The 21,834-nt window shown below is 40.2% G+C and overlaps 1 protein-coding gene across 13 annotated transcripts in view; it reads right to left on the bottom strand.

The window, feature by feature from the left end:
- The window catches only part of CEP112 (centrosomal protein 112), a 415,119-nt gene that overhangs the window by 210,533 nt on the left and 182,752 nt on the right, over positions 1-21,834 (bottom strand). For all 13 annotated transcript variants that reach the window (XM_061177076.1, XM_061177069.1, XM_061177080.1 and 10 more), the window contains 2 exons: positions 20,403-20,510; positions 3,563-3,745 (listed from right to left, as the gene is read on the bottom strand). In XM_061177076.1, the coding sequence (XP_061033059.1) occupies positions 3,563-3,745; positions 20,403-20,510 (291 nt within the window). The remainder of the gene's footprint in view (positions 1-3,562; positions 3,746-20,402; positions 20,511-21,834) is intronic.

The raw sequence follows: 21,834 nt of genomic DNA on the forward strand, positions 1-21,834 counted from the left end.
GGCAAAATCCAGATGATCTGTCTTTATTGTGCAAAACTGTTCATATTAGAATCATGATTCTCAGTTTAGGGAATCACGACAGGCATCAAGATGCCAGCGTTAGGGAAGACCCACCTCACTATACACAAATTCCCAGTTAAATGTATTTTCAGACGCCGCCGATAACCCTCCCCACTCTACCGATGGCGGTTCACGGTGGCTGCTGTGGTTCCTCTCACTACTCAAGGCATCTGAACCTCAATAGCTCACAGAGACAGCTGTCCCAACATGGGGACACCACCTCTGGGGCGGATCACAGAGGTCCTCTGGAACAGTCTCTACAGGGCTCATACACACCATTCACTTCAGCAGCAAACATCAAAGATCAAGCAATCTCTGAGTGGTTCAGGGTCCTAAAAGCGCAACCAAGGGATCAAGGAATCTATGTTCTGTTTTTCTTCAAGTTCGAGGCGATAAACTGCAGAAATTCTTTCACTACATTTTGCAGTTCAAAAGCAAAACAAGAATTACATGAGGACTACCATGTTAGAAGAAGCTTTCCTAAGATGATCACAACAAAACTATAAATTTCCTTTATGTTAAAAAACATGATGGAATCAAGCAAATCATTCTCCAAAATAACTTCAATAAGAGGGGTCTGGCAAATGAGAAATATTTGATAATGAGGTTGCGAATTTCCATATGTCTTGAAATCTACTGATCTGGATGCTTTTCCTTAAACATTATGACCTCAGGTACATACCAGACTGAACATCTTATATGAAGGCAGGAAAATTTAATGTGTATTTTAGCAAATGTAAGTATCACAACATAAACTCTCTCATCGTTGAAAATCAAGGAATTATGGCAAAAATATAATGTATGCATAGAATAATTAGCTAAATGCACCAAATAAAAAGAGAAAAATGGTTAATTGTCCTTAGTTGTATTACTGTATCTTATCGTTTCTCTATAAAACAGAAATCACTTGAGTAACAAAGCACCTGTAATAATTATATAGCATATTCACCAAAAGGGAGCTCCCAGTTGATATGATTCACCTTAAGGTAGGTGACTATACTTTATAACAATGGTTTTATTAGTATACAACATATTACATACTTGAAAGAAGCCAAAAGTAGATTTTTAGTATATTGCTTGCAATCAAGAATCTGACAGAAGAAAAGCAGCACACAAAGCCACATCACCCAGAACAGATATTGCACTGGTCCTCTTTTGCTTAAATATTCCAACTAGACCTTTTTACAAAATGGCCTCCATTGCTAAACGGGAGCAGCCGGGCATGAACTGAAAATCAAATGTCTCCCTGGAACTCAAATAAAACATTACACAATCCAGTATTTAAGATACTTGTGTTTGTTCTGCATCAAACCACAAAACAGTGATTTTTAAAAAGGCTCTTCTATTTTTAAAAAAATATGTCACTTTGTTTTTTTTGAAATTTGTGAATGGAATTCAGAACCTAAAAGGTATTATGCATTAGATTATTTAGACCACAATCATGAAAAGACATATTTGGAAAATTTAGGACTTACCTGAGGAAACTGTGAATTAATAGCCCCAATAAATAGCCAAAAATAAATACAAGTTGTCAGCATTCTGATGTACACGATAAGATTTTTTAAAATATAACTTACTGATAAGAGTTTTTTAAAACTATGTTCTCTAAAAACAACTTAGTATAGCTTCTGCAGAAAATCATTTTCATTTTGATCAAGAATGCATTTAGCCTAAATTTCCATTGCTTACTAGCATTCCCAGGACAGCAATTCCAATTGTTCCAAGAAAGACAGAAAATCTCAGAAATATAATCACATGCTACAGCATTTGAAGAGGTCAGATTAATACTTCAATTAGAAGAAATTCAATTAATAACTTCATTATACTCTCCCTGTGGCTTAATTATATGTAATAATTCTAAAATTTCCCTTTTGTTATCATTGGATGAACCGCACCCAATATATGGCAGATACGACATATGCAAAGTCACAAAGATTTCCTCTAAACTTGGCCTCTGTCTGTGTCAGCTTTCTACAACACCACGAAAATAGTTAGAAGTTGTATAAATTAATGTATTTAACTGTATCGATTATTCAATTCTACCATGCAAACAGATCCTACACTGATTCAGAACCCAAATATCTTCTCAAAGAAGACAATGGTAAGGCTTAACATCATCTACATCGAAGGAGAATGTAAGTTTGAAAATATTCTTAACAAATTGTATGACTAACAATTAAAAGATCAGAATATATTTTATAAAGGCTCTAATGAGGTTGGTGGCAAAAATATAACACACGTTGATTTCACAGGAACCACCTGACTATTCTGGTACTAGGGCTACTACAATGACTACCTCTTTAATTAACAAACCCCCATAAAACAAATTTAAATAATTTTCCTAGAAATGCATGTGACTGACAAAACAGCCTGCGCCTCCATCTTTATCCAAAGGTAAAACACAACCCAAGGTCAAATGAAGATGACCAACAGCCCTATTCTTTGCCTTACCGTCTCCCGCCTTCCACTCAAGACATAACATCTATTTAATCAGCAGTACTTTTATGTTTAGATAATTATGAAATTGCTTAAACACATATTATAACAAACAGACGGCCTATTTCGTTGTTTAAAAATTATGTTATTTGGGGAGGAAGGATAACCAGGAAGAAGCTCATGTGTGGTGTGGGCAATATGGCTAGATTTCAATGGGAGAGAGGTATTTAGACCTAGCAGATGATATGGTTTTATTAGAAAAGAAAATTATCTTTTTATTGGTATCAATTGCTCTTCAATTTTTCTTTAATAAAATTTCACAGCAACCTCCTCAGGAGGACACACTAAAGGCCTTTGAGTATATATACCGTAAAGAATGTACTGCACCACAAAGAAACACACCCGATGAGATTTTTTTCCATCTGAAATTTATAAAGGTAATTTTCCATGCTGACAGTGCTCATTCCATCCCTAAGTTTGAAGAGTCAAATGCTGCCACAGCTGGGGGTTATTCTGCAAATGGCCTCCAGCAGGGACTGCAGGGGTGAGGCAGGAGGCGTGGCGTGCTCATGGGGGGTAGCCCTTCTCTTTATCAGTTATCATCTCAGTAACCTAATCAAATATAGAGTCCAAAGAAAAAAAGCAACACTAGGAAGGAAAAGCAAATATTAAAACAGCTGCCTGATTACCTACAGAGATTAAAACAAAAAGCAAGGAGTGAGGCTGATATATTTCCTGGGGATTTGCTAAGGCTGAGGGGAGGGGTAAGGGGCAGATACCTTAAAAAAAAATCCATCATGAAAGGAACTGAGACAAGATTATAAAAAAGGGGCCAAGTTATAGCGCGCCATGGGATTTTTAATCTGGCTACCTGTGGTTTCTGGAGTTAAAGCTTTATTCATCCCCCAAAAGGGGGGGTGGGGACAAAACAAAAAAAAATCACATTTATTTGTCAGTTTTGCAAATGATCAAACAGCGTGCATCAACAAGAATAATAAGAAAACATGAAACGCTGATGACTTCTTAAACATAGGTCCGCGTTCTATCAAGTACGATTGATACTTACCTGTGACTCTCGTTTCTTGAGCTCTTGGATTTGATTTTCGTGCTCCACAGTGGCAGCGTGAAGCTGCTTCTGCAGGTCTCCAGTGTCCCGTGCGTGGCCTCGGACTAGGCTGTCCTTCTCTGCGTTGTGCTGCTGTAATAGGTGCGTCTTCTCCTGTGCATGCTCCAGCTTCAGCTCTACTATCTGATTGGACAATGAGGACAGTTCATCAACAGAACATCCTTGTCGTCATGACAACTCATGGCCAGCTTAATTTTTCTCTAATTTGCCCAAGTTGAAAATTTTATTTTTTGCGTCATTGTTACCTCACCCTTAAAATACTCTCATTTTTTGGGGGGGGTGGATTTTATCTAAACCTCCTAATATTCAAGACAGTTGGGCATATTCAGTAAATCCTTCTGCAATCTGTTGACACAAATGCCTGAAACATTGAAAAAAATTATGTCGAATGTTAGGTATTTCCTCCTCAAGAATTTGGGTATTACTGACCAGCAATGGTTATAAATGGTTAATAGTCAGTACGCTCTGCTTTTTGCTGAAATATATACAATGTAAAAAGCAGCAATTAAATCGGTCAGTTTTCTTTATGGTTTTCAAATAAAAGATCGAAGCTAAATACGCATCTGGATTATTGTATATACAGTTGTCTTTCTAAAAATAAAATGATAAATTTCAAAGCTCTATTATCTCGTTGTCAGCTACGGTATACCAACATAAACAGATGTTATGTGTTCCAGAGGGGCACCTGCTGTGCTGCAGGCTTGCGCCATGATTTCATAAAAAGCATTCTATTCTCAGGATCCTTTCCCAGTCCACTCCACACTGGAGACTGTGACCTTGGCCAGTCTTAGCCTCTCCCTGCTAGACTGAATGGCAGCCCGAGACCGAGGGCCTGGTTGCCGCAGCTTTGATACTAATCCTCCCAGGCTGTGCACAATGGCACCCTACCTGGCCTGCACACTATAGCCAGCCAGGCTGTCTTTGAAGCAGGTGATGAATAGGGACTGCAGGAAGCCAGCTTCCCCAGTGAACTCCAGGCCACACAGCTGCTAAGAACAGTCACTTGGATTTTTCTTCAGTTTTGGTGGATTTCAGGGGGAAAAACTGCTGTTATCTAGAATACGTTGTGTTATTTTCGGCGTGAGAATCCATCTTCAAAAAAGCTAACAGTAGGAGCCTGCTCCAAATCGATCTTGTTTCGTGCAATGAATCACCAGACCACCTTATCTTAAAGCTATAGCATTCATTTCTCCAGGCATGCATGCTGCACCACATTTCAGAAGTTATTTTCTCTGGAGATTTAAAACTCTCATCCTCTAATTGCAAATTAAGAATGAGAACACAAATTAAAATTGCTTTTAAATGTAGGTTTCAAAATGTTTTCTTATTGGGATTTTTCTTTGAGGGTGGGCAAATCAACAATAAACTCCTGACCACTCATAAATTTACTATACTATTTAGAAGAAAGAAAAGTATACTAACTCTGGAATATACACACTTATCGGAACAAGATAGTATAGAAAATAATATGGAAAATTTTATTTTGCATCTGAGAACAAAGACACATTCTAGTAAATTTATGTCTGTTTAAAATTTAGGGATCTTTCTTGCATATTATTCTACTATAGGCAATATACAGAAAAAATGCATATAAATTTTCTCTTTATACACTATGCCAAGTAGAAAAGTTTTCTATGATTATTTAAAATAAGTGTGCATGGTTTTCTCTGTGATTCACACAACTACAATGTCAATCCCAACAAAAAAGAGAATTTAAAATTTTATTGGTATTACTGCATCATTTTCAGGCAGCCAAGTATATGAATTACTGAGTTAGGATGTTTTTAGAACAGTCTTTGTACACATTATTATTTCTACTCAGTGTTATACTATCAAGCATTATAATAATGAAATTATAAATTTTAGTAAAACATTTAAACATGTAGCACACTGAAAGGAAATAGAAAGAGGTAAAAAGTTCTACTGAGATCTGATTCTCAAAAGCCTCAAAAAAACTGGGAGAATGGTGTGATTTAAAATTGACAGAAAGCAAAATATTTTACAATACTCTAAGGAAAAGTAACCGATTGACCTATAATTAAGGCAGAAGAATTACAGAAGTTTTCCCCCAAGAAAAGACACAAGACCAAGACTGGCTGTGAGATCATTAGTAACAGCGCTGCCTTGGTCTAGGCTCTAGAACCAACACCCTTCCATAGAAACTCTGAGTTATCTGAGGAGTTCTGACACTTGGACCAGTGACCCTGCTTTCCGTTCATTCATTTTAAAAAGTCAGGAACAAATGAAATAGAGATAATGGCATTTGAAGCCTAAAGATAGATGTTCATAAATTAAACTATTAAAATAGTTTGCTATTTTGTCAGGGTCTGTTGCTCAGTGATGCTGGTTAATGAACAAATCTCAAGGTTGCCAGAGCCTTTTCAAATGAAATCGCTCAGCCCTGTCTGCTCGATCCAATGCTGTTTGGCCAACTTCTAGAGGTTACAAGCCTTTTCTAGTCTTTGCCTAGGTTTCCTCACTGTCAGCAATTTCAGGCAGGGGTGTCCTCTCCAGATTAATGGTAGGGTCCAGGAGAAAAACCCTAATGTTCTGGGAACATCTTGATGATGATATTCATAACCATATTCAATGCCATCATCAAGGTGGATCTGTGTTAAAATTCAACCTAGCGCCTTCCAGGTAGATAAATGTCCTTTACATGTGGGTGCTTCTCAACAGCAAACATGAAGTAGCATATCCTCTTTACCTTGAGCTACTAGATACTTTTAGTTGACCACAATAATGTGCAATGGAGCTAGTGGTTACCAGGAGGTGGTACGTCATGGAGAGTGTGGAGGATGGGAAAGCAGACAGCATCCGCAAGGGTGAATGATGAAGTGGTCAGTGGGGTATCTAAGTCAAGGTAGTCCAGAGCCCATAATCTATGCTCCAGGGGAAAGAGGAGGCCCCATCACCAAGGAATTCTTAAGTAAGGCCAGGTAAAGAGCTCCCTGTAATGCAGGAGGGAAGGCTTTAAGTTCCCTAATCCAAAAGCATGGAGCTGTGGGCCAGGTAACTATGCTTGTAATGCCACTCGACGGGTGTGAAAGCAGACTGGCATGTCTCCCAGGACAAGGGGAGTGATTAGGCCTCACGTGCAAGCGCCTAGGAGCACCTGCCAGCCTTTGTGACGCTGGACTTGAGAGCCTGCTGGTTGGGGCCTGCGTGAGAAAATGGCTTTATTGCCTAGAAGCTACTAGGTTGACTCACACGAAATTATCCAACAGGAGATGAATAAGGGCCCTGCCCCACCCACTATGCCACCCCAACACATTCTGACCTTGAGGTTCTGAGATCCCTGAAGGCACAGCCCTCCTCCCAGACCAGATCCTACCGCATATGTCGATGGCCTCCTCCCTCCGCCTGAAGCTCCATGCATGTGTCCTGGGGTAGGAGCACACCCAGGCCCTGAGACGACAAGATGCGGGTGCTAGACAGCCAAGTCCCTGAGGGCCTTGGAATACACACGCTAAGTTCTCCTGTTTTACAGCAGAATTAGTGCTAGCAAATATGGCCTGAACACGCTTTGATAATCTTATTTTTTGAAGTCATTACTTCTCCATACACAGTATATAGAAGATCAACGCATCCCAGTAATACTCCTCAAGGTCAGAAATTCCAAAACCAGAAGAGTAAATTATAGACGTAATAGAATGCACCCAACACATAAAAAAGGAGGAATTGCAGTACAAAAATATTAACTGAAATAACCTCAAATGTAACCAGATGACAAAATCTATATTCTGCAAGCCCCATCATTCTGGAGGGGAGGAAAACATACCTTAAAAATCAGGAACAACTAGAGTAATAGGAGAACTTAGTAAGAACGTGAGTGCAACGAAAGAAGAACTCAAAGACAAGAAGACAAAACAACAGAATTAACTAAGGATCAAATAACTTCATCACAAAATAAATTCTAAATTAGAAACAACGAGTTGAATAAACAGGGCTAAAAATGGAACCACTGATATAGATGAAAGACTGGAGATAATCACAGTAAAGGTCCATGAAGGACACAAAGAAAAGATAATATAGAGAGAAAGTGGAAAAAGAAAATCCGTGTGTGGGAAATTCCCTGGTGGTCCAGCGGTTAAGACTCTGCGCTTCCAATGCAGGGGACGCGGGTTCGACCCCTCATCGGGGAACTAGGACCCCACATGCCGCGCAGTGCAGCCAAAAAAAAAAAAAGAAAGAAAATCCGTGGTACACAGGTACGTTATCAGAAGACTTCCCTGAAATGAATGAAGAGTTAAATGCCTATATCAAAAAAGCAAACTGTATACCAAGAAAAACTGATTTAGACTGAGGAAAAGAATGGCTCAAGAATACTATAACTAAACTCAAACATGGAAAAACTCAAAGATTATAGAACCTAAACCACTCTTGGAAAAAAAATACTTGAGGACGAAATTTAGGCAACCAAGAGATGACTGACAAAGCTGTGTTAAGAGCAACTTTTGTGCCAAAAGGCAGTGGGTCAATGTGTGCAAACTTCAGGGAAAGAAAGGAGGAGCAGAGACTTTCATGCCCAGCCAAACTATCCTTCAAAATAAGGGAACAAATGGTGACTCTCAAGCAGGCAGAAACACAGTGGATACGACAGCTACATGCCCTTCTGGGAAAAACGACTTGATGAAATCTCAGCAGTCAACAGATGAATCAAAATAAAGGACTCAGATATGAAAAAAAGTTCCGGTGGTGTACATATAATCGATTTAAACTTAAAAAGCTAACTATACGACTGTGAGAAGCATGGTTATGGAACAGAATATAAATGTTACAAAAATCAACAATGTATAAATAATACTATAACTGATAGAAGAAAGGTAGGGGTGGATGGAAGGAAGTGGAAGCATGTTACTTTTATCTTTTCATAACAGGGAGTAAAAACTGAACCATAAAATTCAAAAATGCCTCTAATCTCAATGTATTTGTAATCTTTATTTCTTAACTTTCTAAGAAATCATTTCTTGTATGGTAAAGAAACAATTTTCTAAACTTCAGAAATTCCTTCAGTTTCCCCTGCTTCTTTACTTTAACTGATTTCACATAAAATTAAATATTTTAGTAAAAGTGACAAATATAGCATGGTCCCATTTTTTAAAAACTGCTTTTGTCTATATACCTATCTATCCTTCTACTATCTCACAGAAGTGTCTGGGATGATAACCATCTAAGATGAACAACAGTCACTTCTGGAAGATAAGATTTTGCTAGAATTTTTGCTTCCTTCATCATATGCATTTACCATGTCAAATGGCTACAGCTCCCTTTGGGGGGAATATTAACTTGTCACGTTGCAAGAGCCTTTATCAAGAGACATTGTCTCCCTTCAAGCACATGGATTCTGGGTCTGTGAACTGTGAACTTAAATCTGGAAACTTGAACCATGATTTTCCATTGAAGTGAAGAACTGTCTAAAGTTCACTTGCCAGCTCTTGACTTTCTTTCTTGATATTGTACAAGTATCACTCCCGTTGGTCTCTGTCTTATCGCTCAGAACTCCATGCTTTATTCACTATCGCCACAGACCCCTGCAGGGCAAGACACCTTGGTGGCCACTCCCGCCATGCTGCCCACTGCAGCGGTCACTCCTACCATCCATCTGATGTTCAGGGCCCCACTGGCAAACCCCCAGCAGCCCACTGAAAGTCGGCCACCCGGCTCCAGCGCAGCAGTGCCTACGGTGGGCCTGGCACACGGTAGAAGCCAGCCTGGAGCCGCTCAGTGGAATCAGGGGCCCATCACCATGCCTTCTTCAGCACCTCCTAGGCCCTCCCTGGGTGGAGGGTGTCTGGCCTAAAGTAACAAATTACTCTAATATTCTCATTCTCCTGAGACTTCGACCTCGTCCTCAGCACTATGCCAAGGCAGTTCTGGCACCTCCACCTCGGATCAACATGGCTGGAGTAGTAGAGAAGACCACTACCTAGTAAAATCACAAGCTTGGTTAACATGCTACATACTTAAAAAAAGCGATGAATGTCAGCTCAAAATTGTCAATAATTATATACGTTAGACTAATAATAGTTCAAAAGGCACTTTGATATAAAGTGCTAGCCATTGAAAGTCGAGGATTTTCTGTAGGGCTTGCCAGGTGACACTCCCACATCATCCCACATCCTACTCAAGGGATCCCTGTGAAAATTTTTGCTTCTTGGTTGTGAAATTCAGTACTACTTTTGTGTCGTTGATAAGACTCATTAAAATCCTCACTAAAAGACAAGTGTATCACACCCTGTGTTTTTCCATTTAATGAAGTAGAGGACTTAACATCATCAGGCTATGTATCTGAGCAATTTTCCATTTGCATTTGCAAAACAGCACATTTGAAATGTCAAAATAAGTTACCAAATTCTCTAGAGCTCCAGAAATCTAGGTCCAGTGAGGCAGAGTCTACTGTAAAGATAGCACCGTTTCACTAGACTGATTCTTTACTAAAAGATGTTCAAATCTTTTCTTTTTAAATTGCAGTTATATGATATAAAATGCGCTATTGGACGTTACATTTCATGACCAATAAAGACTCCAAGCCTTTGGAGTCAGAGGAAGAAAACATTTTAGCACAGAAAATACTACAATATGGTCTGACTTTCTGAACATGTTAATAGAAACAGGCACCAAAAGAAACAGTAAAAAGTCAGCAGTGTGTCAAGAACAGAAATAGAATTTGTCACCTGTGGAGAGCCTTGTGGCTCCAGGATTAGGTATTTGCTACAACGAAATGAGCCATCCACGAAATGTGTCAATCAGCAATTCAGTTTAGCACACAAATTCTCTTTCTTTGAAAGTTTCATAGGACTGTGCTAACCGCTATGAGAGATACAGCGAGGCTCTGCCGGCCTGTACTGCTTCTTCACTCCTTTTCCTCCAGAGTCAACCTGTACAGCCGGGGACAAACGCCTGCTGGAGCCCCAAGCTTGGGATGCGCTGAGGGCTGAGGGCTGAGGGCTGGAGGCTGGAGGCTGGAGGCTGGAGGCCCAGCAGAGATCATGAAGGAGGAAGGCCCAGCAGAGATCAGCCCATCCGTGCTGCCCGGGCAGGAAGTAAGTCCTGTTCTCGGCAGTTTTCTTTCCCAGTTAACACTTCAAAATACCTACCCCCCACCTGCAGGTGATGAGTGACAATAACCACCTGGAGGGTTTAAAACTTTTTTAAAAATTAGCTACGATTTTCTGTGTTTTTATCTGGCAGACCTCACTTAAAACCCAGGAAGGAGCCAGAGAGTCGAATGTTTCAAGAAGATTTTTCTTCGTGGTTTAATGATCGTTTACTCAAGCCACTAAAATTGAGATAACTAAGAATATACCCTCTTAGGCAGAGTTCAACACTTTTGAAAAACACATGTCTTAACTGTATATTTTAATTTTAATTTATTTTACCTTATGTCCGTTTATCTACAACACATTCAGTTCATCTTAATCTAGTAGATCCCTGCTGTGGAATATGAAAAATAAAAACCATCAGAGTTTCCCAGTTAGTATAAAATTTAGAAGGACAAACAGATCAATCAGGTTATAAACTCCTCCACCATATGGACGAAGGCTTTATTGTCTTCATACTGTCCTCACACTGACTACAATGCAGCATAATTATTCAACGTTTTGCGTGGAATGAGTGGCATTCGGGAGCAAAAATCAAAAACTAAAAGGTGAGCTGGCCCTCTGCAGATTCAACCAACCGAGGACCGAAGAAAAAATTCCAGGAGGTTCCAAGAAGCAAAACTTGAATTTGCAGTGTTTCAGCAACTATTGACATAGCACTTACATTGCATTAGGTATTATAAGTCATCTAGAGATGATGTAAAGTGTACGGCAGGATGTGCGTAGGTGATACACAAACACTACGCCATTTTATATGAGGGGCTTGAGGATCCGTGGATGTGGGTATCGGATCCCCTGTGGAGACCGAGGGACTCCTGCAGTCAGAAGAGAACGACTTCATCTTCCTTATCACCAAATTGACTTGTCACCTGCACAGTCTCTGCCCTCCTCTGACTTGAATCCCTGGCTGGCCTTGTGGCCCAGGGAGTCCTTCCTTCTGTGCGCTGGAGCGTCTGCTCTCGCCAGGTTAAGCCCGTCTCTCTCACAGTGACCCCATGGCTCTCTGCCTCATCAGCACTGTCTTCTCCCCTGGACCATACTGATCAACATGGATGTCTTCACTCCATCCTTCCCCTGACCCTACATAACCCTCCAGAGACCACCCCACTTCTCTGCTCCCCTTTCTTTCAAAGTCCCTCCACGGGCTGCTCACACCTGGTTCTCTCCCTGCCCACATCACTCGGGTTTTGTTCCTACATTCTACCGAAACTGGACTTGTCAAGGTGGTAAAGACCTTCTTGCCAAACCCAGTGGTCAGCTGTCAGTCTCCATCTAACTTCCCGTCTCGGCGACACCTGAACAACAGGTTACTCACGTCCTCCTTCCTGAAACACTGGCTGCACATGGCGTACGGGAAATCACACCTCCTTGGTTTTTCCTTCTACCCACCAGCTGCTCCTTCTCAGGCGTTTTTGCTATTTCCTCCATCTCGTCCCCACATCTAGTTGTCACTGTGTCCCTGGGCTCAGTCCTGGCACTTCCTTTCTTTTCTCTCTTGCGTGTCAGTGTCTGTCACCACCATTCACCTGGTGGCTCAGCGGGGAAGCTGGAGTCATGTTTGAGTCCCCTCTTATCTTCACGCTCCATTTCCCTTTCATCCACAAGTCCTGCCTACAGAGCACAGCCCAAGGTTGACCCCCCCGCCCTGCACTGCCCCGCCCCAGTCCAGCCACGGTGACCTCTCGCCAGCCTCTGACTATCAGACTCCAGTCGCCTCCCAACCACCCTCCCTGCGTCCTCTGCCACCTCCTGTACAATCAGCACTCCACAAAGCCGCGAGAGGAATCTTTCTAAACACAACCCAGATCTTGCTCAAATGCTCCAGTGGCTTCCCGCCACTCGCAGAACAAAATCCAAGCTCCCACCACAGTCGACAGGACTTGATAGGATCTGCCCCGCCCCCGCTCACTCCATTCCAGCCACATCCCTGCCCGTTCCCTCTGCCTGAAATCTCCTTTCCTCATCTCAGGTTCTGTAAGGTTTCCTCCTTTACTTCATTCAGGTTTTAATTCAAATACCACTTCTTTAGAGTCCTTCACTGACGACCTTCTCTAAAATAACGTCTTAGATGAAATGACACCCTTCTATAAAATAGCCCTTCACTCACAGACACCTTGTCCTGCTTGACTTCACAGCAGTGACCATGACCTTACGGAACAGTATATCCTAAGGCTGGGGGACTGTTGTCTCCTCCACCATAAGTACAGACTCTCCTGTGTTCACCCACATCCTAAGCGCCCAGAACAGTGTTTAGCACAAAGTAGTTGCTCAGTAAACATGAATTAAGTGATGAATGATTGCAAAGACATGATTTGACCTTAGATTTTTAAGGTACCTGGAGAGTGGGATCATCACTTAGCCATATCACTGTCTAGGAAACATTTTTTAAAATGAAGTATCCCTAAAACAAATCATATTACAGTCACTGAAAAAAACTATGTTCATCTTTGCCCTTTTCATTCCCACTCTAGGTAAAGATGCCATTTGTTTGAACCTTGATGAGAAAAGATTCAAGCCAAGAAAAAGAAAAAAAAAAAAAGAAAGAAAGAAGAGGCCCTGCCTTAAGTACTTTTCACCAAGTATCACTGCACATTCTATGAACCCAGGCTCCCAAAACTTGGCCTGGACTACAGGCCCGGGCTCTGTAGCTTCATAGTCTTCATAGTCTCTCATTCTGCACCCTAAGACACCAGGAACCTGGCTCTGCCTGCTGCCTGTAAGACCCACCTGTGCCCTGTAGCACGGCTGCACGCCCTGGATCAGGCAGTTATGGAAAGAAAGAATTTGAAAGACTTAGTGCATCATTGGATCAAGGATTGAATTTGTCTTGATCACCACCGAGGAGTCCAGTGACTGCAGTTGAGGCTCAAAAATGATTACAAACTGAAAAAGGAAAGCCAAGCAAAAAAGACTTCTAAAAAGAGTGTGATAAGGTGAGCAAGAAGAATAAGGCAAAGAGAATAACAGAGGTGTACTAGATGCAGAAATGAATAAATCGTGCGAAAATCCATTTTGAAGAAATTTTAGGGAGACTCACAGATTCATGGTCATCCATCTCATCTGGGACCTCAGTACCAAAAAGAAATTTTACCAAGTTGTTCTAGTCTGATCAGTCACGCCATCACCAAAATACTTTCAAACAACCCCCACTTCCGTCAGCTCTCCTGTCCACGTAATTCCTTCAGTGTCAGCAAATGATCTTCCCTCTTGTTTCACAGAGAAAACCCTCAGGAATAAGAACGTCCTTGTTTTCCCACTGCAGATCGACAGACTTCTGTGCCGTGTCCACCCCTCCCCTTACAGCTGAGGCCTTGGCCTGTCCTCCCAGGCCACCACCCCACCTGCGCTGGGAGCCGGTACCCTGTCTCCTCTCTTGCTTTCTGCAATGTCCTTTCCCAGTGTAGACTGAATGGTCTAATTTAAAAGAGGTCCATGTCTTCAGGCTATATTACCTAAAAAATCTAGAAAACTAAAAACTAAAATACTCACAGAGAAAAAACTGGGAATTGCACGCTATCTGCGTTTTAAATATCTCAACTGCTCTTAAAATTTCCCAGTTGCTTATCTTGTATAATTTCTGACTTGTCTTTGCTAGTAAAATATTTTGTTTCAAATAACGGCAATGTGTAAGGATTTGGCCCTTCAGTGATTTTTATCATCATCAACAATAAGTATTTATTCTTTCTGGAGAATTTGACCACTTGTTTATCTGTTGAACTACATTTCCCTTTAAAGGCTTTGTAGTGAAAAGAGAAGATATAAAATATGAGATTAAAGAATGATATGATGGAATTGCCAAAAAAAATCTCCATAGTTCAGGAAATCCTAGCATGCCTGCTTTGTTGTTTGTTTCCAACTTGAATGAGGTTTGTGAAAAGACAATTAGAATTGTCTTTTTGTTCCAATGGGTTATACAGGAAAGAAACAGGAAATCTTGATGAAAGCTTGGGCTTTACAGGATATTTGTGTGAGTGTTTATCCCATGTGTTTGATGTTTTTCTCTCCACATCTGCACGCTTTATGCCTGCATTTTGGCTAAAATATTTTAAAATACCACTTTGCTTTTTTCACTTCATTACAGTTCCTGGCATGATGCTTTCTAAATGGGAGTGGCTCACAAATTGCACTGAATAAGGAAATTGAGGCCCAGAAGGCACAAGTCATTCATTTCCTCTGGATGTGAGTTCCCTCATTATAAAATGTGAGGATTGGACCGGATAAGTGCTTCTAAAACTTTTCCACCAAAGCACCCCTCACAGCAGTGAGAATGAATAATATCCCCCTGGGGGATCTGAGGGCATAGCCTGAAGCAGCCTCTGCAAACTGGAAGTTTCTTTGAAATGTCCTATTTTATCTTTAAAATTCATGAGAATTTTGCATTTTACAAAACAGGAAAAGTCTATGTTTGTTTTAAAATGAATGTTACCTCAATAGTAAAACCACTTTGCTTTCCCACAAAGTAATCAAGTGAATCCAACACTCCAGGAAACAGGCATCAGGGCCCTGCACCCCAGCGCTCACGCGCTGCCCCAGGGGCCGCCTACCCCGGTTTGAGAAGCAAGGGCCTGGTGAACAGCATGTAAATCCCCTTCCAGGGTGAAACGCTATACCCGTAGCATTTAAGATTTGTGGATTCCTAAGCAAAGACAAGACAATAGAAAAGTTGTCACCCTCGCACTTGAGTGGCAGGTAGAGAAGGCAGGTATGGACAGGTGTGTAAGTAAGTTAGAGACGCCTACGGCTGTCAAGAGGCACACGGGGCCGGGCGGGAGGCTGGGGGCGAATCAACGAAGGCGCAGGTCACAGAACGTCGGATCTGGGAGGGACATCCAGACATCACCTCAACACGCTCAGATAGGCAACTTACTTTGTCACGAGACGAACCACTGCACATTTGAATAATTCTTTAGGAAAGAACCACCTCGAAATGACCCAAAATGTTCCACACCCAGAGGCTCAATTTCTGCCCCCTGGAGCCCCCTGGGCGTCCGTTAGAGTGAAGTTAAGAGCATGGCTCATGTTCACGTCTGATCTCATCACCTATTAACTGTGCGGCACCTTCGGCCAGTGACTTAACTGGAGGTGTTCAGTTTCTACAACTGGAGATGGAATAATAAACAACAGCACTGCCTCGCGAGATGACTGTGAGGACGGGAAGTGGCTGAAGTCACCTAAAGCAGGTGGAAACGGTACCCAGCTCAGAGTGTGACCTCCTGACTGTTGGCTATTACGACTGTTATTACACAAACCAATCATAAAATTTCCTCTATTCCAGACCTTGGAGTTAAAGATAGATATGCAACCCTCCTCAGTCTCGTCTTCTCTTGGGAAACACCCTTATTCCTTGATATATTCCCTCTGACCTAGACCCAAACGTTCCCGTATTCTGGAAACTCTGCTTTGAACATGTTTGAGTTTGTCGGCGTCCTACTTAAAATGTGGTGACCAGAACTGACTTACTCCTCATACGACCTGATGGGAAAACAATACAAGGAGACCATATCTTTTACCCTCCAGGATCCATCGCCCCAGGGGGTTCTTCCTGTCTTGCTTGTCACCCCCCACCTAGACAACCTTACATCTCCCCCACCGCATACTTTCTGCGGATGATTTTCTGAACCAAAGCATGGAATTTTATATTCAATCCCAATAAACTTAATCTTCTTAATTTCATCTGTTTAAAGCTTCAGAAAACTGATTTTCATATCCCACATGTTAGCTACTCCTCTGAACTCTAAGGAAGCAGGAAACTAACCTCTTATATCATTACCCAGTGTGACACATAGAAATCTCACTTAGGGTGACAATCGTCATTCAGAGATGGCCCTTTGAACTATCCCTTAACCCCATAAATGAACCAATGGCTAAACCATATTTCCTATTCGGCCTTCAAGAAGGACTTTGTCAGACGGCTCAGTGAAGTCCAAATCTATCACATCTATTCCTCTTTCCTTATCTACCAGCCTGGCCAGTCTGCCCAAAGAAGGGAATAAGCTCAGTTTAATCGGCTTCCCTTTCAGTGAACTCGCTCGAGCTGGCTCGTAGGGACCTGCTACCATATGCCTATCTTTTCTCATGATAAGCTTTCACAATAAAAACCTCAACAATTTGGAGTGGTCGGGGCAATGCTGTTCCAGTTAATAGAATTTTCTGCTTAAAAAAAAAGAGGTTTTAAAAAGTTTGTATATTATCACATCAAAAAATATTCTTCTAAAACCTACTAGCTCATATTCCTGCTTTTATCTTTCCTTTCCAAGTTACTGCCTGGGATCTTCACTCTCAGCATGGATTCTAGTGAACAGGCCTACAGACATAGGAAGAATAAAAGCAGGTGAAATCTGCACTGACCTCAGAGATCTTTGTGTGGTTTTTAAAAAATTCCTATTATACACTTGTATAACATTTATATCATTTCTCTCTTTCTCAAGAAAATGAAATACAGAAAAATTAATGTAATAGTGTATGGTTTCTATTAATAGTATGAATTCTTTAAAGAATTAATCAATTTTCCTTATTAAGTATTTTTGATCAAGACTTAAAAGACAAAAATTTGGTACAGTTTTAAATCTATCACTCAGAGAAAAGCCTATGAAGCTTAACATTCCTTCAAACGAGTTTATATAAATTTACTTTTACACTAAAAAAGTGACTGTCACGTTACAAAGACACTATCACAATGTGGAAAGTAGAGCATGTGAGAAAAGAATCAACCATGATTCCACCATCTGAAAAATAATTAACATCATTGTCTGAATATTTCTGTCTGATTTTCAAGGTTAAGGATAATTGGCCAGAAGAGGTAAACAAACTTTATGACTCTTGGTAGATACTGCCAAAGTCCTTTGGGCTACATTAATTTATAACGCCACTAGCAATATATGAAAGTACCAGTTTTACTACACTTTGGCCATCTTTAGATGGTACATCACTATTCTAATTTGCATTTTTCTTAATACCAAGGCTGAAGATGTTTCTACATGGTCGGTCGTTTACTCAATTTATTTCTTATATGTTTCTTTTCCTTTGCCAGGTCATTTATTGGAGCATTAATGATTTTGTTAAAATTTATGCTAATTACTTTATATGCTAATTATTTTTATTGGTTATACATTTATTAATTTGACAAAGGGAATCACTCTTTGTGGCAAATATTATTTCTTTAACTTAAAATAATTTATATTTAGTCAAATGTTCATTTTCCTCAGTGGTTTTACTTGTTACATCCAACTTTAAAAAGTCAGAGCTGTGCCAAAATGATCACAGAATAAATGCAAATCAGGCCCTGAAGTGACCTGGCCACACTCGGTTATAAACTTGTCATCCACACGGTTATCAAAATGAAAACAGAATTTTAAAAACGCTCAGAGAACTTTTCAACCCCTTACACACACTCACCCTGCCATACAATAGCTTCTGATGAGCACAGGTGTCCTAGAAAGAGTTCAAAACTTGGTTTTCTTCTCTCCCCTGTTCCTTCATCAGTTTACATGGAGAAACTGACATTTTTCTTGTTTTTATTAGTGCTTCTATACAGCTTTTAATCCAAAAGTCACCTCGGTTATACACTATATCTTGTTAACAAGCCCTCGTTAAATATTCTTATTTATATTTGATGAATTATTCCCTCATTTTCCCTCTGACCCCCACCTCTTCCTACTTGTGGGCTCCACTTCTTATGTAAGTTTCTATGCCTGGTTTCTAAACTAGTTTCCCAAGCCACCTCCACTCCAGTACTAAAGGTCCGGAAAACGTCTTCCACGGCTATTTAGAGAAAGTGTATGTCAGTGGAAATACATGTTTTTAAGTTGGTGTATGTCAGAATGACTTTCACTGCCATCATCTATTAATCAGAAATTAGATACTTCATTCTCACACCATGTTTAAAGAAGATTCTGAGAAAATAATGCTATTGCACTGGGTTTGGGAGTTAGAAAATCTGAAGTTACCCAGACTTTCGGTACTTTTGGTACTTCTGAAATAATCTGCTAGTGCTCTTTCTTCTGTGTCTTTTCTTATCTTTTAGGATTGTCACCTCTTATGTAATTTTATGTATATACAATTTTATGTGTAATTGCTTGAATTGATTTTGTATTGCATTAATCCAAATTTATTACCCACTTAAAATACTACAGATGTAATATAAATGTTCTATATTTATTCTATTCTATTGTTTCTTTACATTCATAACTTTCATATTTTAACTATGCAAGTAATGCATGATATATGCTCTTTGTGAAATTTTAAGTAAAAAAGTTCATTTAAAGCATACAGTGAAAGTGTCAATTTATCATAATCTAACCTATTATTTCATGCCCATTCTATAGACATATGTAATCTTCTAGAATTTTAATGCTAAACTAACATATCTAGCTATATGATACAGACACATATATTTTAATTTTACATAAATAGGATCATAATATATCAATTGTTCTGTGATGTGCTTTATCTCCCCCTTAACACTGTGTCTTAGAAATCTGTGTCTGTTGGTTCCTACAAATTTATATCAATCTTTTCAATAAGTACATAGCATTCCATAGTATAGATTTACAATAATTTAATCATTGGCTTTATTTATAACTTTTTTTCATTATTTCAAATAATCTTCCAGGAGCATATATCATCTTGCACATGTGAAAATATTTCTATAGCAATTGCAGATGAAGGACCCACTTAATAAGGGATTAAAAATAAAATAATGAAAGAAAAAGTTATTCAGGTTTCCAGAACAAAAAGGTTCAAATACTGTCTAGGAAACAATTTTAACTGAGTGACTAAGCTAATCAATATTTTTCCAGATGTTAAGGAAACAAGGCAAGCAAATTAGACAAACAAGTAAATATTAATAGCTGCCTTGACTATTGCGAGAGTCTGCAGGGATATATTTTTAAAAAAATAAAAATAAAGCCTTTTTTATTAATAAAGAAGAGGCAGGGTAGTGAGCACAGAATTAAACTCCTTTTGCTGCCCCCGCGTCCTGGTCCCAGCCGGACCCTTCCCCTCGGTGCTCCGGCTAATCCAGCCCGAGTGTCATTCGCTCCCCGAACAGCCCCCGCCGGCTGCCACCCCTCCAGCCTGGACCCCTCTTCCTCCAGAGCCTTCTCGCGGCCCCTCCCGTCGCCAGGACTCTCAGCACCAGGCCCCTGCCCACCTGTCCGTGCCCGTCAGGCCCTTCCACCCGCCACCTGGCCAAGTCTATGCACACGCCCTCTTTTCTGCTTCCCAACTCACTCTCTGAAATTATCTCATTTTTAACTGATGGACTGGCTGCCCGCCAAAGTCCAAGCTCTGTGAGGAAAGAACCCTGTCGGCCCTGCTCACCGCTCTGCCCGGGCTCGGCGACAGCACCTGGGCCACAGCAGGTGCCCCAAACTATTTCCTAAATAAATAAGTCAAACTTGTGCTCTGACAGGAGGAGAACTCAAGTACCACAATAAATGTTTCAATTAAACGTTCAGTTTAGCCAACTGTCAGAATAGACTTCAGCGGAGAGTTAAAGTTCTCTGTTTCTAGATTCTAGTGAAACAACCATTATTTTAAATATTTCAAATATATTGGTAATAATGTTCTTATAAATATTTTCGTTGTGCAGAGATTTTGTGACATAAAGAGATATTTAGCAGAGAGAGTATAGGCGCGTGAGAGAATCAAAGGCAGCCGTCAGAGGAAGGACCGACCTGCTGCTCGTATCTTTGCCTGACGTCCTCCAGCTGCCACAGAAACTCCTTCGACTGCTCCTCACGAAGAGACTTGGATCTAGTTAGATCGGCTTCCACTTTTCCCATCTATAAAATTTAAAAGTCAAATATTAAATTTTTAAATGACAAATTGTATTCCATATTTTTGTCACTTGTCCATCATTAAAATGACAGATTTTCAACACCTCACCAATCATAATGCTGAATTTAAAGATGATAAAATAATGAAGGATATGTCCATTTATTTTGACAGGTTTTAATAGTTTTAAGTCAGAGAAATTATAATTGGTATACAATTGACTAAACTCTAAAGCTACAATGACACTGCGATGGAAATATAATTTTGAACATCCAAATACTTATTCAACAAGATTTTATTAAGGCCTTGTTATGTGCTGAACAGGAGAAAATATTTGCAAACCATCTCTCTGAAAAGGGACTTGCATCTAGAATATGTAAAGAACTCTTACACCTCAATAATAAACAGGCAATTAAACCTGATTTTATATTGGGCAAAGGAACTGGAAAGACATGTCTCCAAAGAAGATACACAAATGGCCACAAGCATATGAAAAGATGCTCTACATCACAGTCATCAGGCAATTTCAAATTAAAACAGCGACATACCACTTCACACCCACTAGGATGGCTATAATCAAGAATACAGATAATAACAAGTGTTGCTGAAGATGTGGAGCAATGAGAACCCTCGTACACTGCTGGTGGGAATGTCAAGTGACGTAGCCACTTTGGAAGACAGTCTGACAGCTCCTCAAAAGACTAAACTCAGAGATGAACCACATGAACCCATATGAATTCCATATGATCCAGGAATTCCACTCGAGGTGAGAAATGAAAACATACATCCATACTAAAAAAACTTATATACAAATATTCATAGCAGCATTATTCATAATTGCCAAAAAGAAGAAACAACGCAAATGTCCATCAACTGATGAATAAACGAGATGTGGCCTATTCATACAATGAAATATTATTCAGCCATAAAAAGGGATGAAGTACTAATACACGTTTCAACATGGATGAACCTTGAAAACAGTATTCAAAGTGAAGGAAGGCAGTCAGAAAAGACCATATATTGTGTTATCCCATTTGTATTAAATTCTCAGAAGAGTCAAATCCATAGAAACAGAAAGTAGACTAGGGATTGCCTAGGGTGAAAGCGGTTTGGGAGGGTATGGGGTTTCTTGTGGGGTGATGGAAACCTTCTAAAATTGATCGTGATGATGGTTGCACGATTCTGTGAATATATTAAAAAACCACTGAATTGTACACTTACAACGAGTGAACTGTTGGTATGTGAATTATACCTCAATAAAGCTGTTACTTAAAAAAAAGGTCAAAGAGTGGACCACAGTCTATGATCCAATCCCAGTACCTCTCTCGGCCC

This window comes from Eubalaena glacialis, chromosome 19 (genome assembly GCF_028564815.1).
Source record: "Eubalaena glacialis isolate mEubGla1 chromosome 19, mEubGla1.1.hap2.+ XY, whole genome shotgun sequence".
Lineage (NCBI taxonomy): Eukaryota > Metazoa > Chordata > Mammalia > Artiodactyla > Balaenidae > Eubalaena > Eubalaena glacialis.